The following is a 21,523-nucleotide window of genomic DNA, read 5'->3' on the forward strand; positions in this document are numbered from 1 at the left end:
ACTTTCCCAGAGTCCATGTGCAATGGAAATTCAGTTACAGTAAGAATGGAAAACTGCCTTCACTGTTGAAGTCTCAGAGCTTGAAAAATAATTAAGAGAGGACTTCCATCCCCTAACCTTCAGTGCAGTGAGGCAGTGTCTGCTACCACAACATCCCCTGAGAGGCTGTGCCAGCCCAGACACATCCAGATGCCACCCTCCAGCCAAGAGGGGCTGTGAAGGAAGGCGGAGGGGGTAAAGCATCCTAGGGACAGCAGGAATCTTCTGCACCCTCTCCTGCCCCTGAACATTAAGAGAAAGTGGATACACGTGCCTATGGTCTCCAGAAAAAAATCTCACTTGATAGATTTGTGTCCTCATCCATAAATAAATAAATAAACAAACAAATAAATAAAAGCCACCTTGTAGCTCACCTCCATTTCACCCCTCCTAGCTACAAAGCTGTAGCTATTGCTCAGGATCTGCTGTCCTGGCTCCAGCACATCCCAGACACTCTGCTGGGATTCTGCCTTTTCATCCTTATACCAGCTCTCAGAAACGAGGCTTCTACTCAATGCTGTATGTGCTACTTTACCAAGGCACAGAAGTGCCAGGTGAGAGCCCACCCTTCCTCTCTGATCTCTGCTTTGTGCCCTTCACCCCCAGCTCAGGCTGCCCAGGCACTGACCTTGACTTTCTGTTGGTGATGGTAGATCTGCCAGGCGATGTGAACGTGCATAGCACACCACTTGCCAGGTTTCTGGAAAAAAAAAGACATGAATCAGTAACTTTCAAAAACCTGTGATGCTTTATTCTATTTCTAGAAGAAAACAGACCCTGAGCCCTGCCTGGTTTGGTCTGGAGGATCCCCATGCCAAGACAACTGAAAGCAAATGGTTCCCTCTCCATCCTCCTGGAAAACCAGAAATGGAAAGACTCTTCCCTTGCTAGGGCATTTATCTGGCTGTCCATGGATGGTACAGTTGGACACACTCCCCCAGTCCTCTGATGCCACTGGCTGAGGTGCAGCTTGTGCTGCTGAAAGCTGTGAAGCTGTGTCCCAGCCAGCAGCTGCCCTGCACAGCTGGACTGTTCCCAGCTGCACACTCAGCTCATCTCCACAAATGCTACGATTGGCATTTCCACCAAAAGATGAAAATGGAAGGGGTTTAAAAGGTCACTCTGGTTTTCAAAATTCATCTGACTCCCTCATGTAATTGCTGGCCTGTCCTTTTGGAACTTTAGCTCATAAACGTACTGAAAATAGTGGAGGTCACTCAATTCACTCTGTTTGGGAGGGTCTTTGCATCCTCCCTGTGCCCCCCAGTCACAGGGAGGAGAGAGGGAGGCAAGAAGCAGAGTGCTTGTTAGGCCTCCTGTTGAGTCTGTACTCCATTTCCAGCACAGCTGGGAACTGTCTGAAAAAGACTCATTTGAGGAGATACCTTCTCCAATTTTGTTACTTAGGGGTCTGTAGTTACCTACAGACATGTAATACTGCCTACAAGTAATGATTCCTGCAGATTTAAAAATTATCACTGGAATTTAAGAGTTTCCTTAAGCTACTTGTGAATTAAATGTTTCACAAACTATGGCACATGGTCTGCCTTCTATTTCTGGCTGTGTATCAACCAATAATTACATCATAAAAAATAGACTCTGTCTCACAGACATACTACCTTAAACCCAAGCCTTTTGCTAATTTGCAAAAACTGGCTGTGCTAGTGATTTATGAAGTTCACTAAATCAAAATATAGATCTTGTTCTTGAATATGCTGAAAAATTAACAAATACCCCTTTTGGATGAGTGATGGACTGGATCTTTAGGTCCCTATTTCTAAAGTATTTTGTGTGAAGTGGATTGTCTGTCTGCAGTGGACAGTGAGATACCTGGGTCAGACGTACCACACTGAATAACACTAAAAACACAAAGTAAAATAATAAATCAACTCCTTCAGAGTGCAGTGAAATAACAGAGAACCACTGCCTCAGGAAACCATGATGGAAGGATCATCAATATTTAACCTCAAGTATTAACATGAGGGGTTGCATGAGAAGAGCAAAACCTCCAACTGTGAAACTCTGCTTTGTCCTTGAGTGATCAGGAGCTGCAGGAGAGCCCGTGCTCTCCCCAAAAGCAGGGCAGAAGTGCCCAGGTGACACTTGGCAGCTCTCATTTGGAATTATTCTGTGCTGCAACCTGGTGGGAGTGAGCCGAGCTTGACAAACGGGAGCACAGGAAGATTCCTTACCCTCAACATGGGCCTGAACGGATCTGTCAACTGTGAAGAAGAAATGACAGCTTGGTTACATGCCTGTCACTCAAACAATTGCTCTAATTAACAAATCTGTATTGCTTCATTAAGACACAAAATTAAAATGTTAGAATTTTACTTTCAAATGAAGCCCTTTTGGATAGTAATTAGTCCTGAGCCTCCATCTCTGTGCTGTCCCCTCCCCCTGGCTGTGGCACCTGAGTGGTGACGAGCAGCTCCACCAGGCTCACACAGAGCTCTGGCCCCTGGCAGCAGTAGCAATTTGTTGATTTAATGCTGCAGAAATGGCTGGTTAACTGCACTGATGGAGGCACAGATCTGTGCTTTGGGCAAACTCCTGCTCTCATCTTTCAGAGCTCCTCAGCTCATGGCAAGGCTGGCTAATGGACAGGGCTCGACCCCACGGGGGGCCGGGATGGCTGAGGTGGGTGTCAGCCCTGCCCTGCACACCAGCAGTGAGCCCACCCACCAGCCAAGGTCATGGCCTTGTGCCTCCCTGCTGCCCGAGCTCTTCTCTGCCATAAAAGAGCTTTGCCTTAATTATTTTCACACTGAAACAGATGTTGGTAAACAGGGCTCATATAAAAAAACAATTTTCTCGTTTTTATTTTTGATGTGGCCTGTTGGGGGTTTTTTTGCAGTAGATTATTTTCTTATTCCCCTTTTTTTGCTCGTATTTCATCAATAAATGCTGGGAAATAATTCAATTTATTGGGTACTGCTCATTTATTTTGGATTTTCTGTTTTGAAATGCAATACTAAAGGAGATTTATAGGTGCAGAAGGTACTTAGCAGACGCAGTGATGGCACAATGCATCATCTTGAAATAACCGAAGCTCACTCCCAGTTGAAAGGGAACATAAAGCTAAATGACTTCCTGATGGGAGGCTCTGGTTATCTCTGCACTTAGATAAACAACCAGAAATGTGGTTCCTTTTGGTTTAAAGCTCAACCTCAGCTCCACTGCTGAGTAACCCAAAGTACTGGAACTTGGCCCAGTGCAAAGACAACAGCTCTGGAAGTTCCATGCCACAATTCGGAATTTTAGGGAGAGCTCCTCAGTGCTTTTGTCTGACAGTTCTGCTAAAAATATTTGAGTGTGAGGTTCCTCATGGAAATAATGCCCATGAATTCAAACACACCAACAACCCTTGGGCAGAGAGATAAAGTACTGAGGCAATAGATGCTGTTCACATCTGCTGGAACTCAGAAATCCAGAGGCACCAAGTGATCAATAAAGTGCATCCGTATTTCACCGGGGCAATCAATGCTACAGTAACCCAGGGAATAGCCATCATTACCCACATTAAAAACAATTACAGAGTACAAACACAAATCTTGGGAGGTTTGTACATTTTCTATGTTGAATTGGACTTTTATGCCTTTACCCAGCCTGGGAGGAGAGAGCTGCCAGCAAGGACAGAGCTCTGCCATTGCAAGAGGCTGTTTGAAATGTTCCCACAGAACCTCTGCAGCCCTCCCTGATGAAAGAGCTCAGACAGCTTTGGTTTTGGGGTGTTAATTTGGACATACTGAAGATGGCAGCTCCAGCATTCAAGGTTTTCAAGAGGAACAGATTTACTTGAGAGAAAGAAAACAATTTTTACAGACCCGTGGATCCTTCTGTAGAAGAGTATGTGGGACTGTTCCAGGCCTGGCTGCAACATCAATAGGATTGGAAGTCTGGAAATTCCACAAGGAGAGACAACATTAATGAGCTGCACAACAGTAACAATGCCTACAAGCAACAGAATGTGCAAAATAATAGTTCTTTATCATTACATTGTCTAAGCAATAGAGATAAACTTGTTATAAACGAAAGGAGAACCATTATAATCCACTCAGTAATATGAGTACTATCAACTCCATATCCACACTTTGATTGTCCACAAACTTCCCATTACTCTAATCAAAACCAGTGAGGTAACAGTGACTGCTTAAACTAGAAAATCTTTGGATGTGAAAAACCTGATTAGGAACACGTTTATGACACAGCATCAAAAGCAGCATTTGGAGGACCCAGCCCTGCTCTGCTGATTATCAGTGAAGCACTCAGCACACAGAGCATCACTGCACAAGGACTCAGCTCCATCCACAGGGACTGCCACAATATGGATATCAGGAAAACATCCAGTTGGAAAAAACAAAAGCCCTTCCCCTTATTTGAATGTAAACAGTCAGTTAGTAAAATGCAGTTTTGTGGGGAAAAAAAACCCCAACCCCCCTACATTTAGATAGAGCTTGTTCCTATGTCAAAATGAAGAAAATAGAAATCAGCTCCAGCATAACTAACAATTAAATAAGAGAGTTGTTAACAGTCTGATTACCATACAGACGAAGAATCCCACTAATGAACTGCAATTTACATATTCAGTCATTAGAGTGGATGGGCCAATTTAAGGAAGAAGGTGTCTCCTCTGCAGAAATTCTACCCTTGATTTCAGTCTTTAGCTGCAAAGACTACAGACTGACTTCCTCCACTGACAAATAAAGAGTGACTCCATGAAACAAAAGAGAAAAGCCCTGAACTCGCCACATTTCTCTCTCCCAGCTATCACCCATGAGGAGATCCAAATCAGTGCTCTGCACGGTGCTGGAGCTGGGAGGTAATTATGGAAATAAGTAAACAATAATGAGCACCATTTCTTAAAATCCTGATTATTACATGACCTTTCATTAATGCACACTATCTCAGAACTAATTATATTGCTTCTAAAGTTAACTATGCTTTTATATAAATTATTATTTTTTTAATGTTCACAGATGTATCTGAACCTAATGAGAAATAACTTTTTTGTGGTAAATTTGGAAAAGAAAAGGCAGTGGGATGTGGAATGACGCTGTAAGTCAGAGCTCAGCTGCTCCAGGATGTGAAGCCCATGCTAACCCCAGGCTAACCCTGGCTCCCAGGGTGTATCTGAGCAGAACCAGGGAATTCCTGCCTTACCTTGGGTTGGAAAGCTCCTTGCAGCGAGCCAAAGGGGCCGGTGGGAGGGATCATGGGAGGAATACCTGATACAGCTGGAGGATAGGAGTGAAACAGCTGCAACAGAAAGAGAAGAACATCAGCAGTGGGTCACCACTGGCACAGGCAGCTGGGGAGGACACAGAAAGCATTCCTGCAGAATAGCTGGAAAATGTTACATGGAGAAAACTGAGAAGCATTGAAGTGATCTCATTGCAACAATGTTAGTTAAAGCAGTCGATGGGATGTTCACAGATGTCATGAGGTTTAGAGCTTAAAAGCAGTTCCAAAATCAGACAGCCAGCAACCTGTACCTGCCTCGGGCCAGCAGAGCATAAGGGAGATGCTTGCCCCTCAATTATTAATTTTTAAATTGCAGAGAGGTTTTAAATGGTTTGAGTCCGTGACTTGTTTCAAGAAAAAAGGCAGAATCCTGAGCTGAATGAGACTCAGAAATCTCCTGTTTAAGTGGAAAAAACCCTTACGAGTTCTAGGATATTATATCATTAAAACTCCATTAGTAGGTTGGGATTTTAATGGTATCTGTAGGAAATGAGGAAAATATGCACAATTCTTACTTCATTAGCCTGTCTGAGAGGATATCCTGCCACATCTAATACTGGCAGACAGACAATTTGATTTGTCAAAGATTAGTATTTAAACAAAATGTTAAGGCAGAACTTCCCAGAAATTTATGGGAGTTTTTTTTTAAAGAGAAACTGCTTAACACAAAAACGTGTCCATCTCCACTGACCTCCCTGACCCCAGTGCTCTGTCCTAAGGGAATTTGGGAAAAAATAAGAGGCTGCTCTGTGCTAATGCAGACAAACACAAAGGAAACAAGCAGGTAAATTAAACAAATAAATTCTTCCCTGGGAGGGTGTTGATGCCCTGGCACAGGGTGCCCAGAGCAGCTGTGGCTGCCCCTGGATCCCTGGAAGTGTCCAAGGCCACGTTGGATGGGGCTTGGAGCAGCCTCGGATAGAGGAAGGTGACCAGGCCATGGCAGGGGTGGAGGAGATGATTTTTAACATCCCTTCCAGCCCAACCCACTCTGTGATTCCACAAAAAACCATCACGTCCCAACCTGCCCTTGTCTCTGTGCTCTGCCGCTGAACCTTTGCATCTTGCTGTGACAGAAAACTCTCCCAGTTCCATGAAAATGCTGCTATCACATACCAAACTGCTTCCCAGCAGGAATCAGGGAGTCAAAGCATCACACTCCAAACCCATTCCCAGCGTGAAACCTCTGGATCTCAGAGGGGATGGACCTAGGAGGGGATGGATCTAGGAAGGGATGGGTCTAAGAGAGGATGGATCTAAGAGAGGATGGGTCTAAGAGAGGATGGATCTAACAGAGGATGGGTCTAAGAGAGGATGGATCTAACAGAGGATGGATCTAACAGAGGATGGGTCTAAGAGAGGATGGGTCTAAGAGAGGATGGGTCTAAGAGAGGATGGATCTAAGAGAGGATGGATTCTAAGAGAGGATGAATCTAAGAGAGGATGGATCTAAAAGAGGATGGATCTAAGAGAGGATGGGTCTAAGAGAGGATGGATCTAACAGAGGATGGGTCTAAGAGAGGATGGATCTAAGAGAGGATGGGTCTAAGAGAGGATGGGTCTAAGAGAGGATGGGTCTAAGAGAGGATGGGTCTAAGAGAGGATGGGTCTAAGAGAGGATGGATCTAAGAGAGGATGGGTCTAAGAGAGGATGGATCTAAGAGAGGATGGCTGCCAGCTCCACTGCAACTGCCACCCAAAACCTAACAGGATTCTCTGCCTGAGAGCAATTCCCTTCTGACCATGGCTGGGCAAAGTCAAACTACTGTGTGCTACTTTTAAGATCAAAAGAAATGAGTTAATGGCCAATTGAACAGAAGTAGGACTGGGCAAAGTCAAAGACTGGACATGAGGGGTGGGAAAACACTGAGCAAATCCCAGCCCAGAGTAAATCAGTACCACAAAGTTGTGATGGATTTGGATATGCCAGGCATACACGTGTGCTTTTCTTCACCATTTTTTCTTCCACTAGCTTATCTTGCAAGGTCATTTATCCAAATTGTATTTACTGAAAGCTGAGAAAACATTTCAGAGGTATCAGAAGATATTCTCAGTTTAAAAGCCTGGTATTGAGCCTCCGTTCATGTTGCTGCTGTTGTTTTTAATTCTATTTCATTTGGACCTGCTCCATCCAATGGTGCAGAAAACATTTTGAGATTAGCTGATACTGAACTGTAGGCATTTGAGAAACCATTAAGAGACATTTGTCCTCATTTACAATAACTTTTAATGAGTAAAATGTGCTTTAAATTCTCCAGTGTCTTCTGTCTTTAATTCTCTGTGTAATGGACTAATTCTAAGTGATGGGAAAAGATGTAATACATCGTATTCTATTGGCTATTTAAGGAATTCTTTCCTCAGTTTTATAACAAGTGTTAAGTTAATCAAATGTGACCTTTCCTCAAGGTCAGAATTATTAATAAAATAAAAATAGTTTATCTCCATGAATAATTTGTATCAGTTAAATTCCTCCAGCTTTCAGAATCCACCTTTCATAGTCAAGTGCTTCCTTCTTCCCAAGTATTCCTTCTCTTCTGAGCAGCAGTCTTCCCTTCCAGCTTTCCCTGGGGAAGCCTGCAGTGACCCCAGCTTCCCTTGGCCAGGTGGATGTGATGCTAAACTAGACTTGGCAGCAGCTGCAGGTAAAAGCACAGCTTCTCTTTTCTTCTCTGTGCTAACACAGAAGAAACAACACTGATTTAAAACTCAACATTAGCTTCTATGTGAGCTGCACTCCCCGTTCCAAAGTAGATGGATTTTACGTTTCAAACAGACCCTGTTCTACAAAGTTCACCCACACTTGCTGCCAGCTTTAAGGTACCTGAGTTCCAGGTGTGGATCTACAGTGGAAGCTGCTGTCCCTAGGAGCAGCTCTGTGCAAGTGCCACATTCTGACAGTGTTTGTATTTCTCCTGCCCTCTGGGTGTGCCCAGCCCAGCTAAGGGCAGCTCCCATTCCCTGTGCCCTGCCAGCCCCAGGGGTGGCACCAGGGGACACTGGGCTGGCCTGGCTGGGGTCACAGTCAGTCTGTTACCCCAGTGCTGACACCACGGGCAGCCCCCGGGAGCGGCTGCCCAGTGTCCCACAGCGACCATGGGCAGCCCCTTCCCAAGGACAAACCTTTCCCAGGGAAGGCAGGAGGGACCAGATCTGAGCCTTGGCCCCAGCACGGCTCCCTGGCTAAGGGAGCACAGCATGGAGCTCTCCTGACCCTAAAGGGGCTGAGGCCATAACCTTTGCCATCCAGGTAACTCCCACATTTCTGTGATCATCTGACTGGATATGAACAGCAGATACAGCTGGAGACTTCTGCAACGCTTCCTATCCTCCACTGCCAACTTCTGTGCTTGATTTGTCTAAAATCCATGTACTGCCCCCCAGTTCCGTGTTCCTGCTGGGATCCACACTGATGACAATCTATCTCCTGAACCCGTGTGAAGCTCAGCGATTCAGAGTGCAATTTAACACTGGTGCAGGTGAGCAGCAGCGCCCTCTGGAGTGGAAGTGGGAATGTCTGCCCAGTGCTCCTGGAGCTCTGAGCCTGCAAACAGAGTCCCAGCTACTCAAATGAGGTGCCAGGCATGGACAGAACTGTCCAGGGGCAGGAGAGGCTGAAGCAGGGGTTGTGTTTAATCCAGACACCATTGTCTTAACCAGTTTTTTTTGCCCAGTTCCACTTCTAAGCAAAACCAACACATAAAGCCAAATGCTCTGCAGATTTCTGAGTGCTGATGCAGTACTCCTTCTCTCATCAAAATATTGCTCTTGGATTAAGAAACTCTTGCCAGACACCTGCCTCTGCCAATAGGATGAAGAAATTCCAACCCAGAGTTCAGCAGCAAATCAATCAGTGGACTCAAACCCCTAGGAGCAGAAGCTTTACATTTAACTGGAATTTTAAAAAACAGTTCATCTCAGTAAGTAACATTTTTGGTAGCTTAGGTAAACACATCTAAGTGCATAGCTGGATTCATGTTGCTGTCATCAAACAGAGCTTTCAAAACACAACAAGCCCAGTGGATCAGATGAGCCTTTGAAATCTGAATAATAAGACAGGTTTTCAGATTTTATCAAACAAAATATGAGAGATTGGGAAAACTATTAGATTATCTATCCCTGAAGGATTTGTATGATAGTTTGTCAGTTTGTTTCAAGCTCCTGAGCAAAAATATCTGCCCAAGGGTTTGTGGCACAACTGAAACACCGTGATGGAATCACTGCTTTCTCCTGCTTCGTGGAACAGTCAGCTCTTCTGTCTCATCTTTTCACATCAAACCTGGCTCCAAACGGTGTGTGAGCAAGAGATCTTTTGATTGGAAAAGCTGATACTGCATCTTTATCAGAAACAAGCACCATGAATGCAAGCCTTCAAAAGCCAAAGCAACCAAGGACGGTAATGGTAAATCCTGGAGTGATGATTAGGGAGAGATTTGACATTGTGCCATTGATTGAGTGGTGATCCCAACCCACCACAGAAAAGCAGTGAAGTCAGTTGGAAACAGAGCAATGAAACTCACACTGTGACGGTAGAAGGGGTCAACTTTTGTAGGATATTTGTCAAACTGCAAAGGGATCAAAGCACAAACTAGTTATTTTATATTTCTTGCTTTACTTCTGTTGGCAAAATAGAAGACAACTTCTCTATTATTTGGCAACCAACAGAGAGGAAAAAATATGCAGAAAATTAGTTTCCAATTAAACTGGGATTTTTTTTCTTTCTTCAAAGTAAATCAAGATCTTTTTGGGACAGGACAAAGGAGGAGGCCCCAGAGTGAACACTCCAAGCAGGACTGGCCAGAGCCTCGTCCCTCAGTCCTGTGCTGCCACCTGAACCTCACACTGTGACAGAGGGACAGCCCTGCCTCTCCTGCCCAGACACCCCCAGGCAGCACAGAAGCCCTTCCCCACAACCTGGCAATACTTTTGTAATAAAGAATAGAGTTGTGCTCTACTTATCCTCACATTTCTGCCTGTGGTACGCACCATGGGCGGTGCTGGCGTCGGCATGATGGCAGTGGGAGGGATGGCGTGGGGGAAGGGCGTGAAGGTGTGCTGGTGGGTGTGTTGGTGTGTGTGCTGGTGCTGGTGCTGGTGCTGGTGGAACTCTGTCCGCAGGTAGGGCGGCGGGCCCAGCGAGGCGCCGCGGTCGGCGCTCTGCGAGGCCAGGAACCGCGTGTTCAGCTCCTGGCGCAGGAGGTCTTGCTCTGAAACACAGAACCAGAGAGCCACAGCGTTAACAGCCTTGGACATCATCGAGTCCAACCATGGCCTAACACCACCTTGTCACCCAGGCACTGAGTGCCACTCCCAGTGTTTTCCCAAACACCTCCAGGGACAGCCCGCTCCAGTGCCCCATCACTCTTTCTGTGGAGAATTCTTTTCAAAAGTCCAGCCTAAATTCCCCCTGGTGCAGCTTAGGGCTGTGTCCTCTCCTCCTGTCCCTGTTCCCTGGGAGCAGAGCCTGATCCCCCTGGCTGCACCCTCCTGTCGGGAGCTGTGGAGAGTGATGAGGTCCCCCCTGAGCCTCCTGCTCTCCAGGATAAACAACCCCAGCTCCTCACAGGACTTGTGGTCCAGACCCCTCACAGCCTCGCTGCCCTTCTCCAGACACACTCCAACCCCTCCATGTCCTTCCTAAATTGGGGGGCCCAGATCTGGATGCAGCACTCGAGGTGTGGCCTCACAGTGCTGGGTATGGGGGAAAACAAACAATAAAACAACACACAACCCCCTCCCCGAGCTCCGGGGCTTTTCCAGGCCTTGTGCCACTTCCTTTGCTGTCTGTGGTAGCAACACTGTATTTAAAACTTCCCAGGGACAAATCATGACACAGTACAAGGTGGGAAAGCTCCCTCAGGGTCTTTCCTCAGATCTCAAAGCCCTGAGACAGTACAAAGTTTCCACCTCCCCTCTCACCAAACCTGTTTTCACATTCCTCTGAGCATTTATGGACATGGACACAGTCCTAAATAGGTGAGGGTGGACGAGCAAGCTGGAGTGAGCAAACAAGTGGCTGCTGCTCTTGACCACCCTGGTGCATGGACACAAAATGATGTTACACAAATGCTCCATTTTCCTCCCCTCAGTGACCTAGCGAGGCCCTGGCACAGGGTGCCCAGAGCAGCTGTGGCTGCCCCTGGATCCCTGGCAGTGCCCAAGGCCAGGTTGGACACTGGGGCTTGGAGCAGCCTGGGACAGAGGGAGGTGTCCCTGCCATGTCAGGGGTGGCACTGGATGGGCTTTAAGGTCCTTCCAACCCAAACCTTCTGAACACACACAAGCTCAGCACTGCTGTGAGCTCAGCCAGCAGAGACCCTCCCTGCAGCCAGGGAAGCTCTGCTGGGCACAGACCATGACTGCATGAAGAATTTGCTGTGGGGGCCACAGATTCTGTGAGGGCACATCATGAACTATGCTGGGTTTTTACAGTGGGTTGAACAAAGCAAACCTGGGAAAACCATCACCTTCCAAAAGCAGTCATTCCCAGGGCAGAGGGAAAGTCCCTGGCTATGTCTGAGCATTGTTTGGCTTTGTTATCCCTTTGTTCAGCAGTGAACACAGCCTCTCCTCACCGAGAGCCCTCCCCAGAAGGCCCAAGCCCAGCTGTTCTGACCAAACCCAGTGCGGTGTCCCCTCGCGGCTCTCACCTGAGTAAGTGCTACCAGCTGGGTGTCCTGGAACCTGCAGCGTCCCTGACGTCAGCGGGGGTGGCGGGGGCAGAGCCGTGGGAGGGGCAAACATATTGGGGTGGTGTGGGTGAGCGGGGGGCTGCAGGGCGGGCGGGAAGCTGTGCAGGGGGCTGTGGCTGGCCAGGGACAGCGGGAACGGCGACGCCGACGCGTGGTGCGAGATGTGCGGGGGAGGCGCCTGGCTCTTGGCGGGGGTGCTGCTCCTGCTGCTGCTGTTAACGACAGGAGAAGACATCGGGGTCACACCGAGAGAAAATCACAACCTCAGCAGCCCCTCGCATCACACACAGCACGGGTGTAACTCGTGTTACAAATTCCAGTTACCATTTCCAGTCCTACCACTGGCACACTCCTTTCTCCAACACCTGCTGCACCTGCTCTGTTATCTTTTACTTCTCGTGGCCCCTGCACACCAGAGCTGTGTTCTCCCTCACTGCAAGAGATTGACATTGTCCCACAACGGCACAGGGGTGACACACAAAGAAGTAATCAGCCCCAGGCATTCATTACTTAATTATCAGGTCCTTTCTGCATCACTGCTCCTGGTTCATGTTTTTAGGCAAATTAAGCTCAAAATCACTGCATTAATAAAAATTTAGGGTGTTTTTTTGCTATGAATTATTAAGATGAAAGACTGCAGAAAATGTGAAATGAAGTTGAGAAGGCAACAACAGATTTGTGCTTATTGTGCAGGTAGTGCCCCGCTCTACCCCGCAATAAAATGAGATAAGACAAGTCAACAAAAGAAGTATTTGTGATTACACCGGGTGCAATTTTTCAGGTTTCATTTCCTACTAATGAGTATTTAAAATACATTCATGGAAGGCTTAATTCTCCTTGTCTTTATTTCAAATAGTGACATGCTTCTACTGCAGTGACTGCTAAAGACGAGCAGTACCAGCTTGGTTAAAAATAAATCCAGGTCTTAAACACCTCCCAGTCTTTAGTCAAACCACGACACAACCACAGCACTGCTTCCCCGGGTCCTGAAGGTCACATCTGCCTGCTGGGAGCTCAGATTTGGAGAAAGGCAACCCAGCTTACAGTAGGGGAAACCTGAGGTCCCTGACTCAGAGGGACATCACCGATTCCTGTGCACACGGTGTTTAATCTCACTGCTCATTGTTATCCACAGATAAAAGGTGAGGCTGATCTCACTATGTCCAGGTGAGAGAAAAACACTGAAGCCTGCAAGGTGTCAGTAGAGCAGGAAAACATGGAGCTGTGAAGTGCCTGGTGTGGCTGCTGGTGCTGGGCTGTCACCAGCTGCACCTTGATCGAGGGGCTCCTTGCCCTGGGACATGGCAGTGCTTGGAGAAATCAGATATCTACAGGGATGGGAGGGCAGAACTGTCAGCCTTCAGAGAGCAGCCCAGCCTGCAGGAATTGGGCTTTTCTTCTCCTGATCTATACTGTGTAAAATTCCCTCCAAAAACCCAAGTACGGCAGTGAAGAAAATCCAAAGCAAATGAACTTAAAATACCCAGAGTTTATGGGATCACTGGCCACAGAGAGTAATCCTGGCTCATCTCAGGGGAGGAATGGAGCTTAAATGCCCCTAGTGCCCTTTATTTCCCAAGGATGAGCCAGGCTATGCTGTCACTTCTTTATGCAGTTCCCCTCCAGGCCCAGCCCAGCATCCCAGACCCGTCTCCATGTACCCACCTTAGGCTGTTGAGGCTCAGGCTGCTGCTGTTGTAGGCAGAGAGCGGCTGCGAGAGGCTCTGCGGGTGGGGCTGCACAGCGGGCAGGGCCGGGTGCGCCGGGGGCAGCGGCGACTGCGGCCGCGGCGGGTGCTGGCTGGCAGGGGGCTGTCCGCAGGGCTGTCCGCAGGGCTGTCCGCAGGGCTGGCCACAGGGCTGGCCACAGGGCTGGCCGGGCTCCTCGGGGGCCGGGGGCCCTGGCGCTGCCGGGGCGGGCGGCGCGGCTGGAGCCTCCGGGCGCGGGGCGAGCGCGGGGCTGGGGCAGCGGCCCTCGGCAGGCGGCTCCGGCGGCGGCGGCGTCACCTGAGGACGGGGGTCTTTAGGCACCACAGGCTCGAGTATTGGGTCTTTGCTGCTGTCCTGGCTCTTCTCTTGGCTCCTTTCTAGTCCTGATATTTTGGGGACAGCTGGGCCCCTAGCACCAGGGTCGTCATTGTCAGCAAGTGCACCAACTCCCACCTCTTTATCTGCAGCAACAACAGAGAGAGAAGATGGTTAAACGTGAGACAGAGGCCAACCCGAAGCCACTGCTGGGCCACTCGCACTCCGGGCAGCTCCATTTTATTTCCATCGAGAACTGAAACTGAATCACATCCATCTGCCCCAGTAACTCTCCTCAAAATAAAACACGTGGCAGAGAAGACAGACCCTGTTTAGCGCTCCTGTTCTCCATCGTTGTTACTTATCAGCACTCCCTCACTGAGGGAACAAACCGAGGGAACTGACCCACTGAGGGAACTGACCCACTGAGGGAGCCAGCACCCCCTGAGCTCTGTGCTTCTCACAGAATGGGTAAGGCTGGAAAAAATCTTTCAGACCACCAAGTACAATCCCTCACCATGTTCACCACTAAATCACATCCTCAAGTACCACGTCCACACGGTTTTTGAACACTTTCAGGGTTGTTGACTGCACCACTGCCCTGGGCAGTTCCAATGCTGACCACGCTTTCCATGGGGAAATTCCTGCTGATGTGCACCCTGAGCCTCCCCTGGCCCAGCCTGAGGCCGTTCCCTCTCCTCCTGTCCCTGTTCCCTGGGAGCAGAGCCCGACCCCCCTGGCTGTCCCCTCCTGTCAGGAGTTGTGCAGAGCCACAAGGTCCCCCTGAGCCTCCTTTTCTCCAGGCTGAGCCCTTTTCCCAACTCCCTCAGCTGCTCCTGGGGCTCCAGACCCTTCCCCCTGACACAAGATCTGAACTTTAAAACACACACTAGCAGCAACCCTGGCTTTTTGGTTTGGCTGATCATGCAGTGACTTACTTCTATTTCCCAGTTCTTTAATAATAATGAATATAATTATAATTTCAACATCTCTGCATTGGAGTTTTGCTCACTGGGGCTCCACAGCAATTTCCCGTTAGAAACATCCCCCACACCTTCTGCCAGTGTGGATCTGATCCATGGCACCCCTTGGAACAAACCCAAGGGAATGGTGCTGACCCAAGACCAGGAAAGGCGCTGCCTTGGCAGGGGGGGGGATCAGGAACCCATTTAGGGCCATACTGCACAAAAACTTGGAGCAGCTGGACTTACACCTGCAGCAACTACAGAAACACACCACAAGGTCTGAAGGGGCTTGGGACAAGCTTAGAATAAAAGTGTCCTGTGTTCTGAATAACTCTAAGACAAGAAACCTTTACTCCTCCTTCTGCCAGTTTTAAGGGGTAAAATGACTAAATGTATAATGAAACAATATCCATTCAGAGAAAATTGTTGACAGCTCCTTTGTGCAAACCTTGAAGTAAAAGAGTGAAATTCAGAGGATGGGGAGTAAACTCTGCCAGCCCTTGGCCTGGGCACATGTTTGCCAACCATCACATCCCTGGAGGCAGCCATGTGTGACAAACAGGGCATCATTTGGGTTTAATTTCATTAACAGATCAAAAATAAACCACACCAGTTACCTGCTCACCAAGTGTTTTACAGGCCCACTGCAAGGGTGAACAGCCTGGGAAAGCAGAGGATTTTCACAGGTTGTAGACAGGAGATGGGGAAAAAAGGGATAAAGGGAAGCAAAAGGGAGATAAAGAGGAGAAAAAGGAAGCAAAAAAAGAGGGAGAAGAGGTAAACAGGCTCCTCTGATGAGGACCTTCTTTAATCACTCCTGGAATACCTGTAACAGGCACAGAGGCTCCTCCACAACTTGGACTGGACAATTATTGTGGCAGTAGAGGGACTCCAGAGGGATAAAAACAATTACTCTGCCATATGCCCAAGGTCTATCTCATTGCAATAAACTGCAGGTTCTAGGTAAAGGGAACTTTGCTTACATTAACTCTTTAGATCAATTCTCTTTGATCAAACATCACTAGAAGTTAGAGTGATCCACACATGCTTTAAGGCAGGTCCCCAAGGAGGAGAGATATGAGCAACAGTTTGTTCAGGAATAGGTGGATCTATATTCCCAGCCCTTATGGGTGTAGGAGTTGCAGGTTTCTGGGTTTGTTGGGTTATTATTTTACACAATGGCATTGAGGACTCAGGCTTGTCCTACTACATGGCTCTAGCAGGTGGTCTGGAAATCCTGCAGAGATGATAACTTCCAAATCTACAGGGAACACCTTGCACTCAGTGCCTTCATTAAATCCTTTCCTTTGGTATTTTTAGCCTCTCTCATGTGTCACATTTATTCAGCAGAGCTCAGTGCTGGGGATCTGCCCCTCCTCCCCAGGAGAAAAGGGCTGGGAATGCCACTGTCCCCTGGGTGTTTCCTGCACTGCTCACCTCCCCAGTGCACAGCTCCCAGTACCATTCCTCTGAGTCTGCACTGGGGAGATGCTGCCTGCAGTAAAATAAATGTCTCCCACCAGCTGTGCCCATGGGCTCTGCCTCTCCTGTGTGACACCAGGGCACGCACACAGCCCCAGCACACACAGCCCTGCCTGCTGATAGCCATGATGCATAAATCACAGCCAATTCTCCAGCCCACTGTATCTGTCTGGGGAGTTGAAATCCCCCCTCAGTGATAAACGCCAGCAATCACAGTTTCATGAGGAGGGCTCCAGTCCTCATCAACAGCACTTCAAGGTCACACAGACAAGATTGCTCTTTCCTGCCCCGACTGACTGGCTCAGTGCAAGAACTCTGGGGAAAAAAATCGCTTAATGTCACTATGACACAGACAACCCAACTTTCTGAGATTGTTTATCATCAGAGGAATTCATCTCCAGCCAACACCTAAGCAGGCACAAAGCTAACTTCATTTGCTGACTGTCTCCACACTCTGCTTTGCATAAAGTGGAATTACTGCCCTGGGATTCAGGAGGGCAGTGACTGTGATGTAACTTCCATGCTGACACAGGCTCCCCTTTTTCCACTGGGTTGATACTGCATCCACCAATAGCCAGCCTTCCGCTGGAAAAGGAATAAAGCCAAAATTTGATGCTGAGGACTGAGGAACACTTGCATTTCCCAGACAGGAAATGCAGCTTTCACTATCTTCCATTCCTGTGCCCTTTGATTAGCCTTAAATCTCAAATTCCTCTGTTTATCATTCAAACACACAAACTCAAGACACAGACTCCAGTCCCCTCCACGTGACCCTGCTGTGTGTGTGACTATCAGTGGCTTGGCTCCATCACACCAGGGAGCAGCCAAGGCCACCCTGGGGACACCTGTAGGTAACCCAGGTGACTCAGGTGACTCCCAGAGACTCTGTAGCTGGGAGAACCAGCAAACATTTCCCTCTGGAGAATGGATTTGTGTAACAAACACAGGCAATATACAGGTTTCCATCACTGTCTCTCTTCCTAACGTGCAAACCACTAAAATTTGACCTGAACTCTGCGTTCTTACTCCCATCTGGGTGGTCCCAAAGAGTTAAAGGTTGGCCAGAGGTGGCCAGTTAGGAACATCACAGCCACAGAACAGCCCAGCTGTTCTTCACTGACAAAAAGGCACTGCAGGAATTTGCCAGATGTGACATTCCCAGAGGATCATCAATGCAGAACCCTCTCATTGTGCCTGGCTAAGATGTCTGCAGAGGGGTTCAGCACATCTGGGAGCACCAAAGAGCACAGAGGGTGCCAAGAGCCAGCACAGGGTGTGCCATGGCCAGTCCCGAGTGTCCTGGGCATGCCAGGCCCTGGGGAATGAAATCCCCTTAGGGACACCCCTGCAGGACCATGTCAAACTTACAGCGGACAAACGTTTTTTCCAAACATAAGTCATCCAACTTTTCCATGTCCGGTGTGAGACAGCCGAGTCTGGAGTGTCATCCAGAAGTGAGGCTGTACCTTATCCTGTCACTCCTGCTGCATTTGGGTTCAGCCTCTCCATGCCTGGCCTCGGGCGGCTTCAGAGATCAGCTGAGAACCAGCACTGAATACTCCACTCTCCTGAGACAAAAGTTCAGGATTAAACTCAAAGTCCTTATTGCACAAGCAGGAAAATCACAGGAGTTTTCAGTGTTCTGCAGCATTATCTTTGGGATTGAACATTCACCCTACGGAAGAAATATTTTATTGCATCATTTAACTTAAAAATAGTATTAATTTTCTTTCACTGCTTTGGTAAGTTGAACTTCTGACACCATTTTATCTGCGTAACTCAAATTTTCTCCAAAGTTCTTAATGCAAAATAAAAACCCAGATCTTTCAAACTCATTTTCTCCAGCTTTACCATGGATAAGTGGGGAGTTGGTAGAAACTGTCACAACCTCTGGAGTCCTGGAATGCAGGACAGATCTACCCCACAGACCAGCAGCTCTTTACCAGCACTTTGCAAGGTTGAAATAATTAATCAGACTGCAGCCCTGATTGTCCATTTCATATTGATTAGACGTTGGTGGGTGCAGATCTGGATAGGGAGAGGCAGGTGCCAGGAGCTGTTACTGCCAGGAGGGAGGAGGCTGTGGCTGCAGCAGCCAACACGCATCAAACAGGCCCCAGAGCAGCTCAGCTGTTGTACTGGATACACGGAATTTGCTAAAAACAATTTCTCATTTTTAGCACACAGTCATCTTTCATCCTAATTTCCAAGGACACTAACAAAGCATTTGATTATGCAAATGAAGAACATGCCTTCGAAAGCACAGTTCCTTGCAGCTCTGTCATCTGCTGGTAGCAATTACTCCACACTGAGCAGGTATTTAGTACAAGTGAACAGCAAGGCTGGTGACACACTTTGTACTTAATTATAAAACAGAGAGGAAAATCATTCGGGACAAAAGATTTTGCTGCCTCCTGTTAAAAATGTTTATCCTCTGCACTGAAAGGGATTTAATTGTCAACAATGAAGTTGCAGATCAATGAAAAGAAACACTTAGTGGGATTGCACAAGATGTTGACAATTCTTCAGTCATTGAGCTGCTTCTGGCCTTGATTTGAGAGTGCAGAGTTCTCCAATACTGCACATGAAACCATTTATTTCACCCAGCTGTTAAACAGGACATACTCCATAAATGTAACTCCTAGAGCTGTATACTGGGAGCATTTGACAGCACTTCATTGGTTTTTTAAAAGCACCTCTTGATTTAGTACAAAGGAATGGGGTAAAGCTTTCTAGAGGGAAGCAAAGAAGACAATTTCCAAACACTCCTGTCTGTCAGGAATCCTGGCACTTTAGTCAGTAGGAAAGAGCTGCAGACAGGTGCAACACCTTCACTGACCCTGCAAGAACTCAGTCCTGCTTCAACACACACAGCCAAAGGTTTATTTCCAATAAAATCTCTTGACTTCCTAACCAACCCATCTAGCTGGGAATCAATAAATGACATCATTATCTACACAGCCCCCAAGTATTCCACAGCCAGGTCCTGAGGGATGACTGAAGGGGCTCCAAATGGGCTGGAAAACTTCCCAGGTGGGAAGCAGTGCTGACAATGTCACTGGAGAATATTCTTTACTAAAATGTCACTGGGGAATATTCTTTACTAATAATGGGCTTGTGATCAAACAGTTTCACCTTCCTGTTTCAATTCTGCATTTTAATCTAAGACATCTAGGTCTTGACAATCCTTCTGAAACACACCCAGATGCACAGAAAGCCCCTGTGAGGCCAGGCTGTGCTTCCCACCCCTCTGGCACCTGCACAAAGCGTTTCCCAAACTGGTGCACAAACCTTGGAGCCAGGGTACAAATCCCACCTGCCCAACCATGAGCTCTGCTCCTGATCTCTGCCCAAAGACTGCCTTAGATCTGAGAAATACCTGAGAGTTTCTGTCAAGCCTGGGGCTTGTTATGCACCTAAATCTCAAGAATCTCAAGAATCCCAGAATGGGTTGGGAGGGACCTCAAAGCCCATCCAGTGCCACCCCTGCCATGGCAGGGACACCTCCCACTGTCCCAGGCTGCTCCAAGCCCCATCCAGCCTGGCCTTGGGCACTGCCAGGGATCCAGGGGCAGCCACAGCTGCTCTGGGCACCCTGTGCCAGGACCTGCCCACCCTCCCAGGGTTGAATTTCTCCCCAGTCTCCCATCCAGCCCTGCCCTCTGGCAGTGGGAAGCCATTCCCCCTTGTTGTGTCCCACGCCCCTCTCTGCCTTTCCCTCTCCTCTTCTGGCTGTCACAGGAACACCCCGTGACCCCTCAGTGGGCAGAGCAGAAATGTGGGAGAGCATTAAAAGCCTGCCCAGAGTAAACGAGGTGACAGTACAAGACAATAACCAATTAAAACCAGAAAACACAGCAAGGCTGGATAATTTTCTCCAAATATCAACGGGAACATCACCTCAGAACAGGGTTAACCCCATTAGAGGACAAGGGGAGGAAAATAACTTGAGTTTTTCCATTGCTCCCCCCCCCCGTTCCTTACTACTGATTTGCCTTGGCTACAGATCCACAATATTCCCTGAAATGCCCATGACATCTGCTCATCCCACTTGTGTGTGACAGGATTACTTGAATGAGCTTGAACAAAACCAGCTTTCAAAAGCAGCTTGAAAGATATAACCCTATGAACACTGATCAAATGTAACCTGACAGCTCAGTTTAATATACCAAGGACCACAAAGATGTGTGTGATATGTTTATACAGCAAAATAACACATCTATTCCCCCTGAGAAGTGTCACACCCCCAGCTCACCAGCCACACAGCCCTGGCTCCTTTGTGAATTTGTTCTTTACAGCCAAAGAATTCCTGATTTTAAAGGCATGATGCCAATATAAGCAGAGAGCTTAAAAACACTTGCTAACACTAAGATGAAGCTCAGTACAACCATGAGAATTCCCATTTTTAATTACAACTATTTCAGCTCATTGGTGTCTACATGGAAACTTTGCTGGGCTTCCACATCCCAGCTCCCCCACGGGGGTCCCTTTACACTGTTCTCATGCTTGGCACTATTTTCCTTGTGCTTCCAGTGCTGCAGAGCAAAAGATTGATGTTAGGGAGTTATGGAGACATTAGGGTTGGAAAAACTCTCTAAGATCATTGAGCCCAACACTGCCAAGGCCACCACCAACCCACATCCCCACATGCCAGGTCTGCACATCATCTAACTCCCTCCACCCCTGCCCTGGGCAGCTGTGCCAGGGCTTATCCAACAGTCAGCTCCAACTGCCCAGGAAGGATTCTTCTGGTCTGGATTGCAGCAACAAGTGCAGAAATGAGATTTTATTGTTTCTGGTCAACTAAGTGTCACATTAAATATATTAATTATACGTGTGCAGTAACACCCAGCTCTTTGCAAATTGTCTGAATTTCTGGAAGCAAAATTCCAGCAAAGGTACAGAGTCATTGTGATGGTCCTTGTGAGCCACTCTTCATTCCTGACAGAGATGTTGTCTTCAGGGAAGCTCCAACTGAAGTGTTTGACCCCAGAGTCATGGATCATGTGTACCCCGCACACCCAGACCATGAAAAAGACCCTGTGAAAGAGCCTTTGCACATCACCACGAGCAGTGCTGA

General features: G+C 47.8%; 1 protein-coding gene across 9 annotated transcripts in view; it reads right to left on the reverse strand.

Moving 5' to 3' along the window:
• AUTS2 (activator of transcription and developmental regulator AUTS2) overlaps positions 1-21,523 on the reverse strand; it is a 777,204-nt gene that overhangs the window by 14,200 nt on the left and 741,481 nt on the right. For 4 of the 9 annotated variants that reach the window (XM_063402371.1, XM_063402376.1, XM_063402379.1 and 1 more), the window contains 8 exons: positions 13,638-14,142; positions 11,931-12,184; positions 10,246-10,487; positions 9,801-9,845; positions 5,203-5,298; positions 3,867-3,938; positions 2,232-2,261; positions 668-739 (listed from right to left, as the gene is read on the reverse strand). In XM_063402371.1, the coding sequence (XP_063258441.1) occupies positions 668-739; positions 2,232-2,261; positions 3,867-3,938; positions 5,203-5,298; positions 9,801-9,845; positions 10,246-10,487; positions 11,931-12,184; positions 13,638-14,142 (1,316 nt within the window). The remainder of the gene's footprint in view (positions 1-667; positions 740-2,231; positions 2,262-3,866; positions 3,939-5,202; positions 5,299-9,800; positions 9,846-10,245; positions 10,488-11,930; positions 12,185-13,637; positions 14,143-21,523) is intronic. The other 5 variants (XM_063402374.1, XM_063402378.1, XM_063402372.1 and 2 more) reach the window with 4 other exon arrangements.

This window comes from Prinia subflava, chromosome 8, assembly GCF_021018805.1.
Source record: "Prinia subflava isolate CZ2003 ecotype Zambia chromosome 8, Cam_Psub_1.2, whole genome shotgun sequence".
NCBI lineage: Eukaryota > Metazoa > Chordata > Aves > Passeriformes > Cisticolidae > Prinia > Prinia subflava.